A 24,870-nucleotide genomic window follows, 5' to 3' on the forward strand; every position below is an offset into this window, starting at 1 on the left:
TAAAGTTATTAACCCCTAAACCGCCGCTCCCGGACCCCGCCGCCAGATATATTAAATCTATAACCCCCTAAAGTGAGCCCCTAACACCGCCGCCATCTACCTTACCTACCCCCTAAAGTGAGCCCCTACCCCGCCGCCATCTATTTTAAAATTATTAACCCCTAATCTAATCCCCCTACCCCGCCGCCATCTATATTAAATTATTCAACCCCTAAAATACTAAACTATCCCTACCACTAAACCTAAGTCTAACCCTACAAATAGCCCTGAAAAGGGCTTTTTGCGTGGCATTACCCCAAAGTAAACTGCTCTTTTGCCAGCCCTTAAAAGGGCTTTTTGCGGGGCATGCCCCAAAGAAAACTGCTCTTTTACCAGCACTTAAAAGGGCTTTTGGCAGGGCTTTGTCACAAAGTAATCAGCTCTTTTGCCTACAATCTAAATCCCCCTACACCGCTGCCACCTATAATAAATGTATTAACCCCTAATCTAATCCCCCTACACCGCCGCCAGCTATATTAAACACATTAACCCCTAATCTAATCCCCCTACACCGCCGCCAGCTATATTAACTATACTAACCCTAATTATATTAGGGTTAATATAGTTAATATAATTATTATATTATATATATTAACTATATTAACCCTAATTATATTAGGGTTAATATAGTTAATATCGTTATTATATTATATATATATTAAGTATAATAACCCTATCTAACTCTAACATCCCTAACTAAACTCTTATTAAAATAAATCTAATATTAATATTATTAATGAAAATATTCCTATTTAAATCTAAATACTTACCTATAAAATAAACCTTAAGATAGCTACAATATAATTAATAATTACATTGTAGCTATGTTAGGGTTTATATTTATTTTACAGGTAACTTGGTATTTATTTTAACTAGGTACAATAGCTATTAAATAGTTATTAACTATTTAATAGCTACCTAGTTAAAATAATTACCCAATTACCTGTAAAATAAATCCTAACCTAAGTTACAAATACACCTACACTATCAATAAATTAAATAAACTACAAATATCTATCTAAAAATACAATTAAATAAACTAAACTAAATTACAAAAACAAACACTAAATTACAAAAAAAAAAAAGATTACAGCAATTTTAAGCTAATTACACCTATTCTAAGCCCCCTAATAAAATAATAAAGCCCCCAAAATAAAAAAATTCCCTACCCTATTCTAAATTATAAAATACCCAGCTCTGTACCAGCCCTTAAAAGGGCTTTTTGCGGGGTATTTACCCCAAGTTAACAGCTCTGAAAATCGGATTGAACTTGAATCTGATTGGCTGATTCAATCAGCCAATCAGATTTTTCTACCTTAATTTCGATTGGCTGATAGAATCCTATCAGCCAATCGAAATTCGACGGACGCCATCTTGGATGACGTCATTTAAAGGTACCTCATTCCTCGTTCAGTTGTCGGATGGATGCTCCGCGTCGGAGGAGCGAAGAAAGAAGATTGAAGATGCCGCTTGATGGAAGATGCTGCCGGATGGAAGAAGACTTTGCTGCCGCTTGGATAAAGACATCGCCGGGATGAAGACTTCTTCTTTGCCGCTTGGATAAAGACATCGCCGGGATGAAGACTTCTTCTTTGCCGCTTGGATAACGACATCGCCCGGATCGGATGAGGAGTTCGGCCCGGTTGGGTGAAGACAAGGTAGGGAGATTTTCAGGGGGGTAGTGTTAGTTTTTTTTAAGGGGGGTTTGGGTGGGTTTAGAATAGGGGTATGTGGGTGGTGGGTTGTAATGTTGGGGGGGGGTGTTGGGTTCTTTTTTTTTACAGGCAAAAGAGCTGTTAACTTGGGGTAAATACCCCGCAAAAAGCCCTTTTAAGGGCTGGTACAGAGCTGGGTATTTTATAATTTAGAATAGGGTAGGAACATTTTTATTTTGGGGGGCTTTATTATTTTATTAGGGGGCTTAGAATAGGTGTAATTAGCTTAAAATTGCTGTAATCTTTTTTTTTTTTTGTAATTTAGTGTTTTTTTTTTTTTGTAATTTAGTTTAGTTTATTTAACCCCTTAATGACAACTGACGTACCAGGTACGTCATGCATTAACAATCAGTTAATGACAATGGACGTACCTGGTACGTCAGTTGTCTAACAGAGTGCTGGAAGTGATCACAATCACTTCCAGCAGCTCTGAGGGTATTGCAGTGATGCCTCGATATGGAGGCATCCTGCAATACCCCTTTACAAGACTCCGATGCAGAGAGAGCCACTCTGTGGCCCTCTCTGCACCGGTAGTGATGGTGCCGATGGTGCCTCTGACCGGTGGGAGGAGGGAGCGTGTGCGCGCGTGCACGATGCGCGCGTGCACGTGCACGGGTGTGCGCGTGCACGTGGGCGCGCGTGCACGTGGGCGCGCGTGCACATGCGCACATTAGCCACACTGACACCAATGAAAAAGTAAGGGGAAAAAAAGTTATTTTTTTTTTTTTTATATTTAAAAGGATCTGTGAGGGGGAGGGGGTGGGGGTATTGTGGGGGGGCTGCTACACTACAGAAATAATTAAACACAAATAACAGTTATAAATACAATTAAAATAAGTTTGGTTTGTGGGGCCAAACTGGGTACTGGCAGACAGCTGCCAGTACCCAAGATGGCGGTAATTAGGTAGGGGAGAGGGTTAGAGAGCTGGAGGGGGGGATCAGGGAGGTTGGTGCTAAGGCAGGGGTCCATCACAACTAAAATATTTTATAATTTTTATTTAAAAAAAAAAAAAAACCTCTTTTATTTAGTACTGGCAGACTTTCTGCCAGTACTTAAGATGGCGGTAACAATTGTGGGGTGGGGGAGGGAAGAGAGCTGTTTGGGAGGGATCAGGGGGTGGGATGTGTCAGGTGGGAGGCTGATCTCTAAAATTAACCCTGCAAGCTCCCTACAAGCTACCTAATTTAACCCCTTCACTGCTGGGCATAATTCACGTGTGGTGCGCAGCATCATTTATCGGCCTTCTAATTACCAAAAAGCAATGCCAAAGCCATATAAATCTGCTATTTCTGAACAAAGGGGATCCCAGAGAAGCTTTTACAACAATTTCTGCCATAATTGCACAAGCTGTTTGTAAATAATTTCAGTGAGAAACCTAAAATTGTGAAAAATGTAAAGTTTTTTTTTTTTATTTGCTCGCATTTGGCGGTGAAATGGTGGCATAAAATATACCAAAATGGGCCTAGATCAATACTTGGGGTTGTCTACTACACTACACTAAAGCTAAAATTAACCCTACAAGCTCCCTACAAGCTCCCTAATTAACCCCTTCACTCCTGGGCATAAATCACGTGGGGTGCGCAGTGGCATTTAGCGGCCTTCTAATTACCAAAAAGCAACCACAAAGCCATATAAGTCTGTTATTTCTGAAAAAGGGGATCCCAGAGAAGCATTTACAACCATTTGTGCCATAATTGCAGAAGCTGTTTGTAAATAATTTCAGTGGGAAACCTAAAGTTTGTGACAAAATTTGTGAAAAAGTGAACTTATTTTCTTTTTATCGCATTTGGCGGTGAAATGGTGGCATGAAATATACCAAAATGGGCCTAGATCAATACTTTGGGATGTCTTCTAAAACAAAATATATACATGTCAAGGGATATTCAGATATTCCTGACAGATATCAGTGTCCCAATGTAACTAGCGCTAATTTTGAAAAAAAGTGGTTTGGAAATAGCAAAGTGCTACTTGTGTTTATTGCCCTATAAATTGCAAAAAAAGCTAAGAACATGTAAACATTGGGTATTTCTAAACTCAGGACAAAATTTAGAAACTATTTAGCATGGGTGTTTTTTGGTGATTGTAGATGTGTAACAGATTTTGGGGGTCAAAGTTAGAAAAAGTGTGTTTTTTTCCATTTTTTCCTCATATTTTATCTTTTTTTTTTTAGTAAATTATAAGATATGATGAAAATAATGGTATCTTTAGAAAGTCCATTTAATGACGAGAAAAACGGTATATAATATGTGTGGGTACAGTAAACGAGTAAGAGGAAAATTACAGCTAAACGCAAACAGTGCAGAAATGTAAAAATAGCCATTGTCATTAAGGGTAAGAAAATTGAAAAATGGTCCGGTCATTAAGGGGTTAATTGTATTTTTAGATAGATATTTGTAGTTTATTTAATTTATTGATAGTGTAGGTGTATTTGTAACTTAGGTTAGGATTTATTTTACAGGTAATTGGGTAATTATTTTAACTAGGTAGCTATTAAATAGTTAATAACTATTTAATAGCTATTGTACCTAGTTAAAATAAATACCAAGTTACCTGTAAAATAAATATAAACCCTAACATAGCTACAATGTAATTATTAATTATATTATAGCTATCTTAGGGTTTATTTTATAGGTAAGTATTTAGATTTAAATTGGAATATTTTAGTTTATAATATGAATTAGATTTATTTAATAAGAATTTAGTTAGGGGTGTTAGGGTTAGATAGAGTTAGTATAGTTAATATAAATACTATAGTAACTATATTAACTATATTAACCCTAATATAATTAGGGTTAATATAGTTAATATATATAATGTAATAACTATATTAACTATAATATACTTAGGGTTAATATAGATAATATAGCTGGCGGCGGGGTAGGTAGATTAAATTAGGGGTTAATAATTTTAATATAGATGGCGGCGGTGTAAGGGGCTTACATTAGGGGTTAATACTATTAATATAGGTGGCGGCGGTGTAGGGAGGGCAGGTTATAGGGCAAAAGAGCTGTTTACTTTGGGGCAAAGCCCTGCAAAAGGCCCTTTTAAGGGCTGGTAATAGAGCTTATTACTTTAGGGATATTAGATTAGGGGTTAATAATATTAATATAGCTGGCGGCGGTATAGGGGGATTAGATTAGGGGTTAATAATTTTTATATAGGTGGCGGCGGTGTAAGGGGTCAGATTAGGGGATAGATAAGGTAGATGGCGGCGGTGTAAGGGGTTCACATTAGGGGATAGATCAGTTAGATGGTGGCGGTTTTAGGGGTTCACATTAGGGGATAGATCAGTTAGATGGTGGCGGTTTTAGGGGCTCACAGTAGGGGGTTAGTTTATGTAGATGGCGGCGGGGTCCGGGAGCGGCGGTTTAAGGGTTAATAACTTTATTAGGGATTGCGGCGGGGGATCGCGGTTGACAGGTAGATAGACATTGCGCATGCGTTAGGTGTTAGGTTTATTTAGCAGGCAGTTTAGGTAGTTACGGGGCTCCAATAGTCAGCGTAAGGCTTCTTACGGCTGCTTTTTGTGGCGAGGTGAAAATGGAGTAAGATTTCTCCATTTTCGCCATGTAAGTCCTTACGCTGTATATTGGATACCAAACTGCGCTGGTTTGGTATACCTGCCTATGGCCCAAAAAACTACGGGCGACGCCAGAAATATATGCGCGTAACTTCTAAGTTACACCGTATATAGGATACCAAACCAGCGCAAATATTGGCGTCGCCAGCTTTTGCGGGCGACGATTTTTATCGGATCGGGCCCTTGAGATCTTGAGGATTGGAGAAAGCTTGACATCTGAAACAAATTCACAAAGTTCTGAGAGCCTGAATGGAGCAGTCAGAATAATAAAGAATGAAGAAATCAAACAAAGACTCTTGGAAACAGATATCAACAGGTCTATCTATGTGAGACCCCATTGTTCCACAATCTAAAAGAAAACTACATTCTTGTTGAAGAAATTACCTCCTAAGGAAATCTGCTTCCCAGATTTCTACCTGGGATGCAAAATATAGAAAGGTTGTCTGAGTCCAAACAAAAAAACCTTGAGACTTCCTTCATTGCTAAAGAACTTTAAAGGGAAATAAAACCCAATTTTTTTTTCTTTCATGATACAGATAGAACACACAATTTTAAACAACTTTCCAATTTACTTTTGTTATCAAATTTTCCTCGTTTTCTTGTTATCCTTTGTTGAAAAGCTGGGATGTAAGCTCAGAAGTGTGCACGTGTCCACAACACTATATGGCAGCAGTTTTGCAACAATGTTATACATTAGCAGGAGCACTAGATGGCAGCACTATTTCCTGTCATGTAGTGCTTCGGGCATGTGCACGTTACCTACCTAGGTATCCCTTCAAGAAAGAATAACATGAGAATGAAACAAATTTGATAATCGAAGTAAATTGGAAACTTTTTAAACATTGTATTCTCTATCTAAATAATGAAAGAATTGTTTGGAGTTTACTGTCCCTTTAAGTTCCCCCTTGAGAATGTGAATACGTTACAGTAGTATCATTGTCTCAATGAAGACTCAGATAAGTTTCTCACAATGAATTACAATCAAAGAGAATGACGTCTGTAGTTGTATTTTCCAAGTTGGACGAATAAAGGACACCCAAGAGACATAGATTGAAAAACTATCCACCGGGAGAAAGACTGCTTCACTGAAGAATCCCATAGGAGATGAAAAATATTTTTTTGCACCATTGTCAAAGCATGCACAGATGAAGAGGTCTCATATGAAATCGTACCAAAGGAAGAACATCTGATGCTGAAAACATCAGACCTAACACTTCTATGCATTGCTACAGATGGGTTGGAACATTAGTATAGTTGTTAGAGAAAGTTGCATAGTTACTGAGTCTATGATGACTTCTAGAAAAGACACTCTTGATTAACAATAAAGAGAGCTCTTCAAAATTAAAGTGACTCTCAAGTCAAAATTAAACTCATGATTCAGATAGAGCAGCAATTTTAAACAACTATCCAATTTACTTCCATTAGCAAAATTTGTAGTCTTTTTATATTTACACTTTTTGAGTCACCAGCTCCTACTGAGCATGTGCAAGAATTCACAGAATATACGTATATGCATTTGTGATTGGCTGATGGCTGTCACATGATACAGAAGGAGTGGAAATAGACATCTTTGAAATTTGTCAGAAAAAAATCTACTACTCATTTTAAGTTCTACTACATTATCTTTTTATCATGCATTTGTTGCTTATTGAAATCTACTGTATTCACTGGTCCTTTAATTCTCCAACCATGTCTGCAAAAAAACAACAGCAGGCTATTGGTATGAAATACAGCTGAAGGAAAAAATGGATCATGAATCAAAATGTTGTCCAGTTATAAAACCGCTGAACTACATGAGTTCTTATTACAGACGAGAGTTCCTAGAACCATCATAAAAATACTGGGAGCTGTATATAGAACAAACAGAAAGGCCACAAACTGAAAACGTTTATATGGAAGGCACATCTTAGAAACGGGAAATGGTCTAGGAATAGGAAGGTAGGCATCCTTCAAATTAAACATAGGCAGAAATTGACCCTGTTGGATATGGGGTAGAATTCTGCAAAATGTTACTATTTGAAAATAGAAACTCTGAGAAATCTGTTTAAAGGGACAATAAACCCAATTTTTTTCTTTCATGGTTCAGTTAGAGAATACAAATTAAACAGCATTCCAATTTACTTCTATGAGCTAATTAGCTTCATTCTTTAAATATAATTTGTTGAAGAAATAGCAATGCAGATGGATGAGCCAATCACACAAGGCATCTATGTGCAGCCACCAATCAGCAGCTACTGAGCCTATCTAGATATGCTTTTCAGCAAAGAATATCAAGAGAATGAAGCAAATTATATAATAAAAGTTAATTTTCTAAATCATGAAAGAAAAAAATTGTGTTTCATGTCCCTTTAAAGTTATAAAGTCCAGAATAGGTCCAATAATCCCTTCTTTCTTGGGTATAATGGAAAAGGTGAAATAAAATCATGGCCTTGTTCCAAAACCGGAACTACTACGTCCAAACACATTTTTCCATGAAAAGGAAAGATAAAAGTCTATTTTTAGACACCCTGTTTGTTGACAATGACTTAAATAATAAACCCTTCTAATCAGCTCTGCTTAAAGGGATATGAAACCAAAATGTTTTTTTTTCATGACTCAGATAGAGTATACAGTTTTAAGCAACTTTCTAATTTACTCCTTTTATCAATTTTTCTTCATTCTCTTGGTATTTTTATTTGAAAAGCGCTACCCAGGTGCTGAACCAAAAATGGGCCGGCTCGTAAGCTTTACATTACTGATTCTTAAATAAAGATACCAAGAGAACGAAGAAAATTTGATAATAGGAGTAAATAAGATAGTTGCTTAAAATTGCATGCTATGGGGCTGAATTATCAAGCTCCGTAAGGACCGCTGCTCCATAACTTGTCCACTTGCTCTGAGGCCGCGGACAGAAATCAACCCGATCGGGTTGATTGATACCCCCTGCTAGCGTGAATCTGCAGGGGGCGGCATTGCACAAGCAGTTCACAAGATCTGCTGGTGCAATGATAAATGCCGACAGAGTATGCTGTCTGCATTTATCAATGTGCAGCGGACATGATCCGCAATATCGTATCATGTCCGCTCGCACTATGATAAATCTACCCCTGTATCTGAATCATGAAACAGAAAAAATTGGGTTTCATAACCCTTTAACCCCATTTGACCACAGCACTTTTCAATTTTCTTACCATTAAGGACCAGAGCTATTATTACATTTCTGCGGTGTTTGTGTTTAGCTGTAATTTTCCTCTTACTCATTTACTGTACCCACACATATAATATACAGTTTTCTCGCCATTAAATGGACTGTCTAAAGATTTCTTACTATAAATTTTTTTATAAAATATGTTGAAAAAATTGAAAAAAACACTTTTTCTAACTTTGACCCCAAAAATCTGCTAAATAGTTTCTAAATTTTGTCCTGAGTTTAGAAACACCCAATGTTTACATGTTCTTTGCTTTTTTTGCAAGTTATAGGGCAATAAGTGCAAGTAGCACTTTGCTATTTCCAAAAAGTTTTCAAAATTAGCAAAAGTTACATTGTAACACTGATATCTGTCAGGAATCCATGAATAACCCTTTACATTTATATATTTTTTATTTAGTAGACAACCAAAAGTATTGATCTAGGCCCATTTTGGTATATTTGTTCTGAAATATCAGATATTTATGGCTTTGGCATTAATTTTTGGTAATTAGAAGGCAGCTAAATGCCGCTGCACACCACACTTGTATTATGCCCAGCAGTGAATGAGTTAATTAGCAAGCTTGTAGTGAGCTTGTAGGGTTCATTTTAGCTTTAGTGTAGTGTAGTAGACAACCCAAAGTATTGATCTAGGCCCATTTTATTATATTTCATGCCACCATTTCATCGCCAAATGCGATCAATTTAAAAAAACTTTTTCACAAACTTTTTCACAAACTTTAGGTTTCTCACTGAAATTATTTACAAACAGCTTGTGCAATTATGGCACAAATGGTTGTTAATGCTTCTCTGGGATCCCCTTTGTTCAGAAATAGCAGACATATATGGCTTTGGCTTTGCTTTTTGGTAATTAGAAGACCGCTAAATGCAGCTGCGCACCACACTTGTATTATGCCCAGCAGTGAAGGAAGGAATTAGGTAGCTTGTAGGGAGGGAGTTTGTAGGGTTAATTTCAGCTTTAGTGCAGAGATCAGCCTCCTACCTGACACATCCCACCCCCTGATCCCTCTCTGACCACTCTCAAATAGCTCCCTTCCCTCCCCCATCCCACAATTGTCACTGCCATCTTAAATACTGGCAAAAAGTCTGCGAGTACTAAAATAAAAGGCATTTTTTTTTTTATTTATTTATTTTTTAAATATATTTTCTGCAGTGTAGGATCCCCCCTAAGCCTCCAAACTCACTGATCCCCCCAAACAGCACTCTAACCCACCTCCCTCTACCTATTTGCCGCCATCTTGGGTACTGGCATTTGCCAGTACCCAGTTTGCTACAAAATGTGCTTTTGTTTGCTAAAAAAAAATAAACCCCCCATTTTTCTGTAGTGTAGCTTCCCCCCTCAATACCCTCCCCCCTCTCCGTCCCAGATCCCTGATCCCTTTCCCCAACACTTATTCCCCCTCCCTCTCCCTCCTTCCCTCTCCCTCCATCATAATCACATACATTAACGCGGGCGCACCCTCTACGGTGCACTCCCGGATCCAGAACTCTCCAGCGATGGGCCGCCCACCCACCTCCCTGCTACGGTTCCCACCCACCAAAGGTTTGGTTAAAAAAGGGTATTGGACGATGCCTCAATATTGAGGCATCGCTGCAATACCCTGAAAGCTGCTGGAATCTATCACGATCGATTCCAGATCTTGAAACACCAGAGGACGTGCCAGGCATGTCCTTGGTCGTTAACAACCATTTTTTGTAGGACGTGCCTGGCACGTCCTTGGTCGTTAAGGGGTTAAGTCACATATTAAGCATAAAATCGAATTATGTCAACAATAGTACAACAAAAAGTGTATTAGTGAACTATAGAAGTTTCAAACAAATTTTAAAATCTTCATCCACAGAGTCTTCTGAGATTTTTGTAACACCAATTAGCAGACGCACCAGCTACAAAATCAGTGCTTGTTTCAATGAAAGGTTACCAGTTTCATGACCATATGGTTCCTGTACTAGTATCATCATGCTACATGAAATATGCAGACAAATACATATAAAACCATCAAAGCAAATATTGTGCTAATTGCATAACTATAACTGTAAAATATAATGTTGCCATATGGGACTTTAAGATTACATTAATATAAAAGAAAAGTGGAAGAAAATCCCATTTTAAAAATGAAAATAATAATTAAAGTGAATGTAAACTTTAATGAATTAAAGGCCAGTATCAAATAATCTTAAAAAAGGGGCACTTTAATTCATTAAAGTTTACAAAGATGCTTAATTTTTCAAAATTCTTACCTTTGCATTATGGTAAACATAACGCCGATCCTCTGCCCACAGCAGATCAATGAGGATCGGGCTTCCTCCAATCGGGGGCACACAACGATTTGAGGAAGCCAGATTCATCATCGTTCTGCTAAAGAACGCAGGAGCTGCGGGCGGAGGATTGGCGTTATGTTTAAAGGTAAGTATTTTTAAAAATAAGCATCTTTGTAAACGTTAATGAATTAAAGTACCCCTGTTTTTAAGATTATTATTTGATACTGGCCTTTAATTCATTAACGTTTACATTCACTTTAATAGGAAAATCTTTACACTTCCACATGAAGATGGCAGGTATTGCTGAGAAATTTACTTCTTTCTCATAGTGTTTCTGTTGTTGAAAATTACCTACACCGAGGTAGGCAAAGGAATGTGCACATATCTTAAGCACTGTATGGCAGCAGTATGTGTAACAATGACTACAAGCAACCTGTAGAGGGAGGCAGCAGCAGTGTGTGTAGCAATGTCATACAAGCAACCTGTAGGGAACACGCACAGCTCTGCCAGGGCTGACCACACATGACCCTTTGCACTCATTTTTGTTCCCCATGAGATAAAGCTGAAGTAGAAATCAGTACTAAAGTTTTTGTGGCCTTAAGAAAAAGCAGAAGTAAATATGTACTATTCTAGGCATGTGCCACTGGACATTTGTAGGAAACATATTATTATTATTATTTGATCATTTGTTTATTTGTATTGATTTATATGTGGTCCCTAGGTGTGAAGAAGTTGGGCTTCACTGATTTACTACTAATTCACACTCTGTTTGAATGTCTTCTGTCCAAAGAAAAATTCCCTCACAGTTTGTGTTTATTCTTCTTAAACAGTGCTTCAAGCTATACAGCGCTAGCTTAGAGTGATTGAAGCTTCTGTACTTTGAAGCTTTCTCTACAAGTTGCCTATACAACATTGTTACACACACACTACTGCCACATAGTGCATATGACACATGCATACCCCTGAGCCTACTTTAGTATGCTCACAGGAAAATGGGTTAAGTTTCAGCCAATCAAACCAAGAGATGAAAATTTGAAAGCCAAAGTAAACTGGGAATTTTTTAAAATTATACACCACATCTGAATGATAAAAGTAAATTTTTGACCAAAAAACAATGGCTTTTCTTAACATATGTAATGATCATGTTCATAAAAACCCACACAAGGAATTTTGTGGGAGAATTCTGGTAGATCTGAATGGGGACCAGTAAAAAGGCATTTACACATTCCACACATTTCTAATTTTTACCTAACACTTCCTTCTTCAGTTCCTCAATACGTCCAGCATTCAAAAGGTGATAAGGAAGTTCACTCATCTTCCTCAAATTTGGCATGTCTTCCGAGAACCACAGGGGTTGCGGAGCCACCTGTGTAGGAGTTAAAAAATAACTGTACAAAAAAAGCCTCAGAGTAGAAACTAAATGTAATACTTAAAGGGGCAGTCTACTCCAAAATGTGTATTGTTTAAAAGATAGATAATCCCTTTGTTACCCATTCCTCAGTTTTGCATAACCAACACTGTTGTATTAATATAGTTTTTACATCTGTGATTACCTTGTATCTAAGCCTCAGCAGACTGCACCCTTATTTTGGGACTATTTATGTATTAGCTATTGACTTGCATTTTAGCCAATTAGTGCTGTGTCCTGCACAAATCCACAGGAATGAGCACGATGTTATTTATATGGCACACATGAATTAGCACTGTCTCGTTGTAAAAAACTAATAAAAATTAATGTGATAAGAGGTTGTCTGTAGTGGCTTAGAAACAGGCAGATATTTAGAGGCTTAAATGTTATAAAGTATATAATATAACTATGTTGGTTGTGAAAAGCTGGGGAATGGGTAGTAAAGGCATTATCTATCTTCCTAAACAATAACATCTTTTGGTGTAGACTGTCCCTGTAAAAGGAGCAAAAGAAGGCAAAAGTAATTTAATGGTAGGAAACCAGTATAACAACTTATCATGATTGTATACAAAGAGGCATTATGATGTTAAATAGCTTTTGGGTTAAAAGGGGCAGTAATATGATAGTTACTATGTAGATTAAAGGGACATTTTACTCCTGATGGTCCATTTTACTTGCTGAAGTGTATTTAATTGTTTGCAAACAAATTCTTTACCTTTATTTTGTCATTTGGAATAGTTGTTTTAAGCTGTAGAAACCACCACCTACACTGAAAATATGAATAACAAATGTATTCTCTGTAGAAAAGCTATTTAAACCAGGAAACAATAGCAATAATTAATCTCCCAGTAGTGGCAGGAGAGAGACATAGATTTTTTAATCTGAAATAGGTGGTTTTGCCCAGGCATAATTAGCATTTCAATACCTAAATATGTTTAGACATATATAACATTAGTGGCAGGTTTGCTTTACCTGCAGGCTCATTCAATGTTTATGGGCATGTTCTTGGGAAGAACAGGTGATGAATTTAATGGGAAAAAACAGGTATTTCCAAAACAAATCTAAACATAAATAAACATTTTCCAATACATTTATTTTCTGCATTAAAGGAACAGTAAAGTCATAATTAGACATTTATGATTTAGACAGAGCATACAATTTTAAACAACTTTCCAATGTACTTCTGTTATTTAATTTGCTTCCTTCTCTTGTTATCCTTTGCTGAAAGGTTTATCTAGGTAAGCTCAGGAGCAGCAAATGCATATATATACCGATTGTCATTTGCTCACCCATGTGTTCAGTTAGAAACCAGTAGTGCATTGTTGATCCTTCAACAAATGATACCAAGAGAAATAAGTAAATTTGATAATAGAAGTAAAATAGGAAGTTGTTTAAATTTGTATGTTCTACCTAAATCATGAAAGAAGAGATAGGTTCCGGTGGGCGGGCTTAGAGTAAGCAGCATCTTACAGGAGCTCTGTGTTGCTTGCTAATCCTATAGAACAAATTTGGTATTTTTTCTTACCCGAGTACCCTGGTCCTTGGCAGAGTACGTGTCTGGACATTGCCTGTACTGGAAAATTACATCATTCCCCCATCGAAGTCAAAATAGCACTAAAGTGCGAAGTATAAGATTCAGCGTTGCAGCCGCGGTCATACTGGCTCACAGACTCCCCACAGAGGAGGATCTTACATCAAGAGAAGTAACAGAGTGACACCGGCATCGGCTCTTTGGAAGCTCATGACAACTGCTGCGCCTCACAGCTAAAAATAATCCTCTTCAACCCGTGTGAGATACGGGTCGCGATTTACTGCGGAGCTCACTGGACAGAGAGCAGCGCCATACCAGTGTGTGGAATCGCTTCGGATTGACTGCAGAACTGTGAATCAGAAACTGGGAGACTCGTAGCACAGACATCTGATTCTCGCTGAGCAAAGCGGAGTGGATCGAGTTTGCTGAGACAGCTGCTGGGACAAAGGAAGACAAATCCTGAGTGAGATTCTTCAGCACCATTAAAGGGCGCAAATTCTCTTTTTATTGGTGCCATCTTAGAGGTCTACCGCTGCTGCACTCCATCCTAGGGGAACTAAGGAGCCACAATACATTGCCTGCTTGGCAATAACAACAAGCACCAGGACTCTGTGGATCCTCCACCCCAGGGATGATAGGTGGTAAAGTATTACACACATGGGGGCGTGGCTAGGCAGCAGCCATGGAAGGTCGCAATATCTGTGGCTCCCATAGTGATCTGCTCAATCCACCGATTTAAGCAGTGGTTCTGCAATATCTACTGACATCCATTACATATTTGACAAGACAGAGAAGAGCTTCAACGAACGATATTACATTTGCAGAGTTTATGACCTGTAGGACCTAGATCTGGTCCGTTGAGCTCTTAGGCGGCGGCCTTCGAATAAGATTTCAACTCCCCCCCCTGTGCATCAGGGTATAACAGTCTCTCATAGACTGCCTACTATACTAAAGAAGGGAACCTTCCTATCGGACATACTGAATACTGATAAGAGTGTTTGAAGGGGAGTTATACAAGTAACGTTGCAAAATGGAGGCCCTAAACAGATGGGAAGGCAAGATGGTGCAGATTATACGGGATCACTACCGGAGTCTAGAATCAGAACTATGTAAGCTCCTCTTGAATCCTGCAGCCACCGTGGCCCCACCATGTGTATAAAACTACAAAAATACACCACCCTGGTCAAGCTTGCCCAGCAATAAGACTCATGAATGCTACAGACAAACTGGTAACAACCGCTATGCACATATAGATGAACCGGGTCATAGACTTGCATTCATAAAGCCAGATGTGTCTACTATACAGACTTCTTCCTGCCACCAGAAGTCGACGCAAGCCCAGTTAATAAAAAACCCTCACCCACCCTGGACTCCCAATTGGAGGGCCATGGGGCTGTGGAAACCCGGACCCGCGATGTGCAGCCACCTATACCTAAGCAGCCGATGAGAGCCAAACATGAGAAGCAAACGGAGGGGCTTTCTGCTCTAACTTGGGTGACAGCTTACCCGTATAGCATCAGAGAGGTGCCTGCGGCCGATGCTGAGAGGCAGAGACGGACCTACAGTAGATTTGAAATCCCCAGTCTGCTCCCGCCTATCCATCCACCCTTGATTGTGATCGGCGCTGAAAGAAAAATGAGTGGAGAGCTCATTGCCAATCTCATTAGAGGGAGACCTCGCCAAGTCGACTGACATGGAGTAGGCTGATTGGCAATCAAAGTTCATCTCATTATTGGTACTGCCGAGCTGGAGAGAAGTTAGGGTGAATTTCTAATACCATTATATGAGGACATTGTGAGAACCGTTATGTGTGTAATGAAAAAGCTGTTATATATATGATGACTTTTAGTCGGAGGCATGAATGACAGCTACGGATGGCTCAAACTGTCCCTTTTAAGTACTCTATTCATACACACTATTTGAATCTATTGGTCTTATTGTTTTTTTAGTTCGTTATGTACTCCACATGTTTTTTGATCTAGTTAAGCTTTCCTTTAGTCATACATGGTCCCTATGTTGTAATTTATTTTCTGTTTTACCCAAACTAACCCTAGTCTGATCTATAGATATTGCATATTACTATGATCCATCAGGGGATGCTAGCCTACTTAATAACGCTACTTCTATGCATCGTTATACCTATTAGGCTGGGGTGTGTGAACCTTATTATTTCAGTCACTTATTATACCCACATTATCTGTTCCCAATTCCAAACTTGTTATGCCCTATGGATAAAGTGTGATAGAATGATTCACCAGGAGGAGCTTGTAATTCCTAGCCTTTATGTCCATTCTGAGAAATTGGAATTCATAATTTTGCTGTATTTTGTCAAGTATACTAATACATATTTATAGTATTAGTCGCTCACTACACCCTTATTATAGGTTAAGTATCTCCATATAAGTAGGACTAGATAGGTTTAAACATTACAAAGTTAACCAACAAGGGACAATATAGGTAATGCTTAATACAGTCACTTATGACCAACAATTTAATATACTATTGAGTACATCTCCACCATCTCATTTAAATCCCTTACTTCCCCTCTCTAATTTTCCTGGATGGCAAGCGGCCCAAGAGTGGCCGATACAGTATAAATGAGGGGACACTTTTTTCTACTAAGTCTTATTTTGTACAACTTCAGTCCTGTGGGTCCAAAAGTGGCCCTATATACATACACACACATTTATCTTTTCCCCCTTCATGCCCCGCCCCCAGATATCTTCCTTTCTATGGTTTCAGAAGTCCAAGAGAGGCTGCTAAAGTTTAGCTGGGGTAATATGTGTTAAATTATATGCAATTATGAGGGGAACTTCTCTATACAATTAAAAAAAAAATGGGGCTAAGTTATCTAGCATTTGTTATATCTGTTTATAGTCAAATCTTTGTGCCTTGCCACTTGAGTGTTATGATTGTGATGTACTCACTTATGTATACAGTACATAGCGGCCATAGTATTTTGTATTTATTATTCTCCTTGACTATGGTTATCATTCTGTTTCTGAAGCAAATGATGCTTTTAATTGTATTTTCTTTATGCCTCAATAAAAATATTAAAATAAAAAAATAAATAAAAAAAAAGTATTACACACATTGCACACCTAAGGGGAATAACGCTACATCAAGGAATTTGTAATACACACCTCTTACTCTGCAAGGCTACTAACGGGAGAGCAGATCTAAAAGAAAACGACCCCTGATCAAATATCCATTTGTACTGCCTCCAGGAATATACAATTTACTATCTCTTGTGTCATACATTGGAGAATCGTTGGTGTCGCATAAACTCCCAATATCACTTTACATGCCCTTTCACAAAGACGCCCATGCTTATCTAGTTTGATATGTAATGTAATACTCATATGCATTAACATAAAGCTGTACTCAAATCACAGCTATTTGTGGAACTGATTGATCATTACAGTTTAAGTCCTTAGTATTCAACCAAAATCTGGCATTGAAGCCAAAGAAGACACCCAGCTTGAGAGCTTTATTTTACTTGCCTGAATGTTTTTGGCTGTTCTTTATATTCAGACTTTGCATGGGATGTGCATGTAGCTCATGTTTAATGTAGGCCATGTACAATACTGAAATAGGCAAAATCTGCATTGTATTATTTTAGCATTGTTTTTTTCCTTTTTTTATGGAATGGTATCTTGTTAAACCTACAAGCTGTACTTGTGTATCTCTAATTGTTTATGGATACATTTTTGGAACCATCTAAAATGTCTGTTAAGGGAAAAGCGAGTGATAGGAAGCAGAAAGCTAGCTTAGACACTTCAGCCACTTCCTCAAGTAAAGGTGGGGATATAGTTTCTGACCCTAAAGAATCACATGCTATAGTACAGCAGTTGACCTCTCTGTTCATGCCTAAAATGGATAATATACAGAGGGGCTTGGATTCTCTTGCTGGAAAAGTCAAACAAATAACAACCCGCTTTAATGAAGTGGAAGAGAGGGTTTCTGAGTTGGAAGATTTCAATGTGATGCACACTAAAAAAGTAGAGGATTTGACAGATTAGAATCAGTTGTTACATCAGCGCTTAGAGGACTTAGAAAATAGATCCCGGCGGAATAATGTTCGCCTAGTGGGCCTTCCTGAATCTGTTAAACCCCCAGAATTAATACGCTTTGTTGAGGAAACTCTCCCAGCATTGCTGGGTATAGCAGCAGTTAGCCTTAGGGAAAGTGTTGAAAGGGCAAATAGAATGAGTCCAGAATGACAGAATGCCAGAGAGGGATTACCCCCTAGACAAATAATGATTACGTTTTTACATTTCCAGGTTAAAATCCAAGTGCTCCAAGCCTATCGCAGACTCTCTTCACTAATGTTTGAAAACACTAAACTCCTACTCTTTCAGGATTACTCTGCAGAGTTAATGAGAAAGTGGAAGGAGTTTTCTGTGATTTGCTCTGCGTTAAATAGAGAAGGCCATACATTTTATTTACTGTACCCTGCCAGGCTGAGCTCCTAACCACTAGAGAAACTCCAGCTAGGTCACGTAACCCCTCTAATGATGCCATGCATGTGGACCCAGATTGAAAATAGAAAGGGCTATCTGGGACATATGATACAAACGTTTATAATGTGATGCATATTATTATTGCATATATGAGTTATTGTGTTGCCGTTTTTAATAACTGGGCACAATCGGGGGCCAAACACAATGTTGGTGCCTCCTTTCAGGATGGATGCCCAGTATTGAAAATGTGGCAATATCAAACAGTTAATGGTGAGTGCTTGACATTGGGATTGTTGCAATGCTATGCACTAACTAAGAAGAATGACCATGTCTTTAAAGTTATACTGAGGTTAATTGTTGTGTTAACTTTTTTATTTATAACATCTACTTGGAAACTATTTAAGAACGAGTTTTGGGAAAATGTAAGTTCTCACAAATATAGAACTTCAAAAGGTTCACTGCATAAGTCACGTCTACTCATTTTGCTGTTTATATCTATGAATGGTTACTTATGCTCAGTGCTCAAAGTGGTTACAGGCTATTGTTCGTGGCGGAGCAGTGCCTTGCCTCATAAAGCGGGACGCCCCCCTACTAAGGTGCGTAGCCTTAAAAAGACACCTGTGGTAAATTTCCATATATGTGGTGGGGGGTGCATTGGGTGCTCTAGCGGCGAACACATGATACTTTTTTTGGTATTATTCTTACTGTTCTGTTATTTAGGTTTAGTGTTCGTGTTCTTATCTGTTTTTTTGGAACCTCACGGACCTTTGTCTCTGGGATATGCACATACATGTCTTTTATTTTTTTAGGCATGGATTATTTTGGCAGAGATTCACCTATGGGTGTTCTCTTTTCAAGAAACTATGGAGGTCCAAAATACTATTTTTCTATGTTTTTGACCATTGGGTAATCATCATGCTCTTTATCTATTTTTTTATTTGCAAATGATGACTATAACAGTCTCCCCAGTGGAGAAAGACGTGCAGTTTACTTTGGATGATATAGACCACCATAGATGTGAAGGTTTGGTCTTTTTTTTCCACCCTCTCTCTCCCCCTGGCCCTCTCACCTTTGATACTGTTAGTTCATAGTATAGATGTCGCCTAAGCTAGTCACTTGGAATGTGGGAGGGATACACTCACCGATAAAAAGAAAGGCTATCCTGACATACATACATAGACTGAACACAGACATCGCTTTCTTACAGGAAACGCACCTGACTGATAGTGAACATGACAAGTTGAAAACAGACTGGGTGGTGACATTTCCTATGTTTCTCACAATACCTCGAGCAGGGGACTGATTATACTATTCGATAAAAAACTTGCAATAGATATCAATTAATATTGGGCTCTCAAATTTTCACCCTCTGTAACATCTACTCCCCTAACCAGAAGAGATCAGTTTTTTGGACTCAAATTATACGACTCTCTCAGCATACTTGGATACCCGTATCATATTTGAGATTTTAATTTAGTTCCTGATCCTGTGTGTGACAGAATGAGAGAGCCAGGAACTCCCCCAGAGGGCAAACGACCCAAATATAAGGGAAGGTTTGAGAAGCTGATTTTTGATAGTTTAGCCTCAGATTTGGGATTATGTGACATTTGGCGGCTTCAACACCCTGTGGATAGGGATTTTTCTTGTCTCACAAAAGCGAAGGCCTCCTTGTCGAGGATTGATCTCTTCATTGTCTGGGATTCTATTACATTGTTAGTCCAGCGGGACAAGATTCATGATATTTTATTGTTTTATTTATCATGCTCCAGTTGAGCTCACACTCCGTTCTTGCAGACAACCTCCTAACAGGAACACTCTGAGATTTCCTCTGAACCCTTTAGGAAATTTCTAATGCAATCTTGGAATTATTTTTATACCGAGAACATGATACATTTGGACAGTCCTCAGTTGTTCTGGGAGACTGCTAAGGTGGTCTTGTCAGGCAATATTATCTCTTACTTGGCCAATCTTCGAAACAGAACTCAACAAAAGTATGTGTCTCTGCAGAAATGCTTGGTCATACCTTATCATGATTACTGCTCTTCTCAATTGAGAGAGTCGTATGATGTATACTCTGCAGCTAAGAAAGAGCTGGACACCTTTTTGACTCAGCAAGCAGCCTCTGGGCTGATTAAAAGAGACTCCAAGTGCTACAGATTTGGAAATCGATCGAGGAAGCTATTTGCATCCTTAATTAAAGGCTCCAAGGCAAAGAGAGACATAGCCTCTTTAAAAAGTGGAGGACACCTATATACCTCCTCAGAAGATATTGCAAAGGGCTTTGCTAAGTATTATTCGTCACTTTACTCCAAACAGCCGGCCTGTTCCACGGATACCAGGGCATCCTCTTGGGCCTCAATATGTATACCACAGCTATGTCAAGATCTGTTAGACAATCTAAACGCCCCTATTGCTATGGATGAGTTGAACGGTATTATATCCAACTTGATTTTGGGCAAAGCGCCCGGCCCTGATGGCCTTCCCATTGAGTTCTACCGTCTACTACAACCTAATGTCACTAGGGTTCTATTTGCTCTGTATAATAGTTTCTTCCAGGATGGGAACCTTCCATCTACTACCTTCTCCGCTGCACATATTATGCTCATCCCCAAAGTAGGTTGCCTAAATCTTACAGACCAATTTTGCTCTTAAACGCTGACTATAAGATCTTCATGGCTATTCTAGCAGGGCATCTAAAAACTCTTCTACCTTTGCTTCTCCACAAGGATCAGACAGGCTTTGTTTATAAAAGATCTTTGGTGGTTAACTTGAGAAAAGTAATACAGGTTATAGATTATTGTTGGAGGAGAGGAGAGGGAAGTCACAGGAATGACTTGTCGGAGGCCTTCCTGCTATCCTTGGATGCAGAGAAGGCCTTCGACTGTGTAGAATGGGATCACCTATTTGACACTATGACCCGGTTCCATATCACCGGACCATTCCTTCGCACTATACAAAATATATACTCACACCCTCTGGCCAGTTTTCTAACTAACAGGATTTTTTTGATGGATATCGCTTTGCAGCGAGGCACGAGACAGGGTTGCCCATTGTCTCCTTTACTTTTTGACCTGGCTCTGGAGCCTCTGGCTATTAAGCTGCGACAGATCTTTCCTGGGCTCTCAGTACATGGTAAATCCCAACAGTTGGCACTTTATGCTGACGATATGCTATTATTTGTGGAAAACCCCTCCAAACATATTCCCAATATCTTACAAACAGTACAGGAATTTGCTGCGTTCTCGGGGTACAGGGTCAATGCGGCTAAATCAGAGATCTTATGGCTAAACAAGCATACTGGCAGTCATACGAAGTATCCCTTTTCTGTAGCAGAGAACAAGCTCACATATCTTGGTATACATTTACTTAGGAATCCGCATTGCCTATATGATATCAATAACTCAAAACATTGCACACCTCTCTGTGGCCAACTTAAAAAATAAAACTCTCTTCCGCTATCCCTTATGGGACAAGTAAGCATCATAAAGATGGTCACTCTACTACGCATATTGTACCCCATGCTCATGTTGCCATTCATGATCAATAAGAAAGATCTTGGAGCCCTGAATCAGTCTGTTAAAAGGTATGTTTGGCGTGGGAGCAAACCTCGCATTGCGGCTAATTTTTTACAACACCCATACGGAGAGGGTGGCTTAGGCCTCCCAAATTTTAAGCTGTATAATTGGGCTGCTTTGATTAGAATTGTCCTGGATTGGCAATTGGGGACTCATAAGACATTGACTTGGAAAATGCAGTTCTAAATCCAATTGACATCGTATGTACCTAATCTTAAACCAGGGGACTATCCACCTCACTTGAGAACCTCTATTCTTTACAAGGGCCCTCTAGCAGCGTGGGAGATGGCCCATAAGTTTCTGGGAGCACTGCATCCTTCCCCTTAACTGATTCCACTGGTTTTTAATCCCGATTTCCCAGCAGGTACGGACACTTTGCCCTTTCTTCAGTGGAAGGAAAAGGGAATTAGAGTAGTTGGGGATATTTTGGACTCTCTGTTACACACAGTCAAAACATTCCACAATCTGAACACTAAATACTCCAGCCCAAACAAGCAGTTTTACGCATATCTGTAAGTACGTCATTATATTAATACTCTTAAACAAAATGAATCTAACTTCTGGAATTCATCGCTATTTGCTATACCACAGACCGCTTTTGTAGCGGGTAACTTCTCCCTATCTGGAATATATAAGATTCTATTGCATAAGTTGGTTACTGACACCCAGATACAAGTTCTGGATAAGTGGACAAAGAGAGGTATGGACGGCATCAATTACACAGACCTACAAAAAAGTTTGGACTTAACAAAAAAATCAACAGTAAGTATACCCCTACGTGAGGCACAATTGTGAATGATACATTTTGACTATATAACCCCCGTAGACTCTTCAAGTGGAATCGTCAACAACCAAATAGATGTGGGAAGTATGGGATGGTGTCACCTGATGTACCTCATTATTTCTTTCAATGCCCCTTAGTACGGTAATTTTGGGCTCGAATACAGTTTTGGCTTAGTGGTGCATTGGTGGTCACCGTCACACTATGAATAGAGCAGGTTTGTCTCTTCCGCTGGGATGAACAACCCAAGAAATATCACAGGTTGCTAACATTATTCATGCTTTTGGCCAGGAAGTGCATACTGTGCCTATGGACAAGTAGAAAAGCTCCAACAATCACTCAGTTCAAACGCAAACTATATAAACTACTATTTAATGAACAGTTTGATGTAAAACTTGATGTAGCGCATAGACTGCAACCCTTTCTGACTAAATGGGAACCTTTCCTATGTACACAAAATCCGTTGATAATAAAACAAATACTAGGACCTTTCGCACAAACAGAAATACTTCTGTCTGCATCTCTGAGGGGGGACTGGACAACATTGTACGACACAGATGGGGATGGAAATAATAGGGATGACTGTGAAATTCTAATCACCCAAATACTGTAGTCTAATACAAATGAGCATTGTACTTACATACAGACTCGTGGGCTCCTTGGCGCTCTTAGCCTAGTCCCAGAGACACTAGAGGCTTCTACTAAAGTTCCTTAATAAAATTGCTCCCATGATACACAACACATGGTTAGGTAGTGTTCAGTTTTAATAAAGTAAAAAAATAGAGAGAGACAGGATTGCAATGGAAATAGACAAAGAGTTAATATGCCTTATTTTTTACTTCTAATTCAGCTCAGATAAAAATAAGGGGTAGAAAATGTATATGCAATTTTAATGTTTATATCTAACTACACAAGTTGTAAATGTGCATAGTGATTTACTCGCTGTGATGTCATACCACTGTACAATTTCATGTCTTGTTGAATGTTGTACTCTTTCCTAATCTCTCTTAATAAAAAAATATTTTAAAAAATCATGAAAGAAACATTTTGGGTTTCATGTCCCTTTAAGTCATTTTCTACATATTAAAGGGAAACACATTTTATGCTACAGTGTCTTTTATAGTAGTATAAGAAAGTGCTAAATACTAGGAAATTAGTATTAACTGCCGTTGGAGACTTGATTCTCAGCAGCTATCTTTACAGATAATAACAACCTTCCAATGAAAGAGGCAGGATCAAATGTAATAAAATACTCAAAATGATTGGGCTATGCATAAGACTAGTGAGGATTAAATACACTTAGGAATGTATATATATATAGTAATACTAGATGGACCTGTTGATTTATATCTGCCAGAGAGCTCTGTCTATTATATTTTTTTAGAAATTATGTGAAGTTTTTGCTGTGCACACAAATAAGTCACCTAGATAATGCATCTTCTACAGGATTCAACTGCAATAGTAAAAAATAGATACCTTTCTATCTGCATTCAAGGACTTGTTAATGAAAGGTAATTGGATGGGATGCTTAATACCCAGACTCCAAGTTCCAAGGAAGTAATCAGCCAATATGCTATGTATTTTGAGCTTCTCTGAATCACACAAGTACATTTCTTGAGCAACTTCAACAAATTGTCTGTAATTATAAAAGTTAATTGTCTGTAATTATAAAAGTTGAGATACTTGGGGTATTGTGTTATATTAAAAGCATTTTATTTTTTATGATAAAATACATTCACCAAATGTTCCTATATTCCATTATCAGGAATTTCTAAAATGGCTACCCAGCAATGGTGGTTCTGAAGTGGCACCTCCAATCCTTAAAGTTTCCATCTGCTAGTAAGACAATACCTTTTTACATGCCCTATGATCTGTTTAGGTAAAATGTGGATTACAAAAAATATGTGGCTAGAGGTAATGGATAATATGGTACCTTCTAACCCCTGCATTTTTTTATATTTAGCTTTATGGGATACTTTTCACCCCAAATTGTATGGTGTACGACTACCCAATAAAGTTTATCTCCATGACAAATTTCATGGTGATACATGAAGTTTAAAAATCATTATATGGTCATTTTAAAAACATTAACGCCTAGATTTGGAGTTTTGCGGCCAAGGGGGTGCGTTAGCTACGCGTGCTTTTTTCTGGCCGCACCTTTTAAATACCGCTGGTATTTAGAGTTCACAGAATGGCAGGGTTTTCAGTGCGTTAGGCTCCAAAAAGGGAGCGTAGAGCATAATTTAACGCCACTGCAACTCTAGATACCAGCGGTGCTTACGGACGCGGCCAGCCTCAAAAACGTGCTCGTGCACGATTCCCCCATAGGAA

At 38.6% G+C, this 24,870-nt stretch overlaps 1 protein-coding gene across 1 annotated transcript in view; it reads right to left on the reverse strand.

Moving 5' to 3' along the window:
- Positions 1-24,870, reverse strand: part of NWD1 (NACHT and WD repeat domain containing 1) — a 200,260-nt gene that overhangs the window by 108,607 nt on the left and 66,783 nt on the right. Inside the window, exons 9-10 of the mRNA XM_053702893.1 lie at positions 24,016-24,175; positions 12,030-12,147 (exon numbers count right to left, since the gene is read on the reverse strand). Of these exons, the coding sequence (XP_053558868.1) occupies positions 12,030-12,147; positions 24,016-24,175 (278 nt within the window). The remainder of the gene's footprint in view (positions 1-12,029; positions 12,148-24,015; positions 24,176-24,870) is intronic.

Source organism: Bombina bombina, chromosome 2, assembly GCF_027579735.1.
Source record: "Bombina bombina isolate aBomBom1 chromosome 2, aBomBom1.pri, whole genome shotgun sequence".
Taxonomy (NCBI): domain Eukaryota; kingdom Metazoa; phylum Chordata; class Amphibia; order Anura; family Bombinatoridae; genus Bombina; species Bombina bombina.